Source organism: Sitophilus oryzae, unplaced genomic scaffold, assembly GCF_002938485.1.
Source record: "Sitophilus oryzae breed Bouriz unplaced genomic scaffold, Soryzae_2.0 scaffold_46_pilon_pilon, whole genome shotgun sequence".
NCBI classification, from domain to species: Eukaryota; Metazoa; Arthropoda; class Insecta; order Coleoptera; family Curculionidae; genus Sitophilus; species Sitophilus oryzae.
Genome location: NW_022147051.1, coordinates 50,106 through 51,794, shown reverse-complemented (window position 1 = coordinate 51,794; position 1,689 = coordinate 50,106). Strand labels below are relative to the sequence as shown.

The 1,689-nt window shown below is 36.6% G+C and overlaps 1 protein-coding gene across 1 annotated transcript; it reads left to right on the top strand.

Annotated features, from left to right (window-relative positions):
- The first annotated feature begins 434 nt into the window (after positions 1-434).
- On the top strand, positions 435-1,348 carry LOC115886161. Its single transcript, XM_030905233.1, has 3 exons — positions 435-847; positions 1,072-1,135; positions 1,277-1,348. The coding sequence occupies exons 1-3, from the start codon at positions 435-437 to the stop codon at positions 1,346-1,348; spliced, it is 549 nt and encodes a 182-aa protein (XP_030761093.1).
- The last annotated feature ends 341 nt before the right edge of the window (positions 1,349-1,689 follow it).

The following is a 1,689-nucleotide window of genomic DNA, read 5'->3' as shown; positions in this document are numbered from 1 at the left end:
GGATGATGATGAACTACCACAATGGACAGATGTAAAATGACACTTGAATAGACACGTTTAAGAAGCAACTTGAATAGTATTTTGTTCCCTAAAATAAAATATATAAAAGAATACATTACATGGCGCTGCGGTAAAGAACCAGTGGAAAATAAATACAAAAATATCTCGACCATCAGTGGATGGATGGTAGCGAAATTTAAAAACGGTGCACGGAAAAAGAGAAAGCAGATCCACGAGTAAAACATTTTTAACAGAAGCCCACGGTGGAAATGGATTTTAGAGGCATTCCGCCGATGATTTTCGAGGGTAATCTATCGGAAAAATGGCAGTTCTGGAAGCAAAGATTCATCACTTATTTAAAAGCAACTTAGATTTATAAAAAGGATGACGCTACAAAGGTGGCACAGCTTTTAACTCTGATTGGTGAGGAAGGCATGAGAATATATAATACCTTTACCTACGAAAGTGATAATGAGGCGGAGACGTTCGATGTGGTTATTACAAAGTTTAACGAACATTTTAATCCGAAAAAGAATATAACATTCGAGCGTTTCAAATGTTTGTCATATAAACAGAAAGAAGGCCAAACCCTCGAACAATTCATAACAGAGTTAAAGTCACTAAGTTTATCGTGCGAATTGGGAAATCTGCGAGAAGAACTGGTCAGGGACATTTTGGTTTGCGGGATAAGAAGCCAATCGCTACGAGAGACACTGTTTCAGAGAGAAAATCTCACCTTGGAAAATGCAATCTCCATATGCCTGACGAAGGAATCTACCCAAGAACATAACAGACAAGTTTCAAATGGGTCATTCAGTCACCAAGTGGATGAGCTGAAAGTTGGATGGTAAGCAGGGGGTCGCCAGGTCAAACAACAGAACAGTAAACAAACACAGATGAGGTCTCGCACTCCACAAAGGACTTGTACTAAGTGTGGGACAAATCATAGCTTTGGATCATGCCCAGCATTTGGAAAAAATTGTCACAGGTGTGGTGGTGTTATTAATTAATGTTGTGTTATTATATTAATCATTTTTCTAAATGTTGTTTTAAATTTAAATATAATGCTAGCTCGCAGTCAAATTTTACAATGTTTCAAGACCAGCGGGGTCTCGTGCAAGTATCAGTAAGGCAGGTAACTTTAATAAGTCTAAAAATGAAACATGCTCAAAAAGAGTGCATTTTGTAAATACGGAGAGTAGTTGCAATTTTTCTTCAGTACCAAATAGTAATAGTTCTGACTATAGTGATACTCGCGATGACTTTCTTTTTGTAGATAGCATTGAACAACCAGCAATTTGTACCAGTGGAGGCTCTGACAACAGCTTGGGAGGCACCAGGAAGGTAACATTAAGTTTGAGTAAGGACGGTAATGACAGTCATCCGGTCCAATTTAAGATTGATACAGGTGCATCAGTCAACATCATTCCGGTGAAAATTTTAGAAAGTATAAGGTATAATCTGAATAAAATACATAAGTCTAATATAAAATTAACTTCTTATACAAATCATGCTTTGCCAACGATGTACAAGTGCGTCTTGTCATGCAAAAATAAAAATATAGGGTATAACCTTGAATTTCATGTAGTAGATATGGATAGTGTGCCAAACTATAAAGACTATTTGAGACTACCATATGTATGTATGTATGTAAATACAGAAATTTTCCAGAGGAAAATGCATGAAATT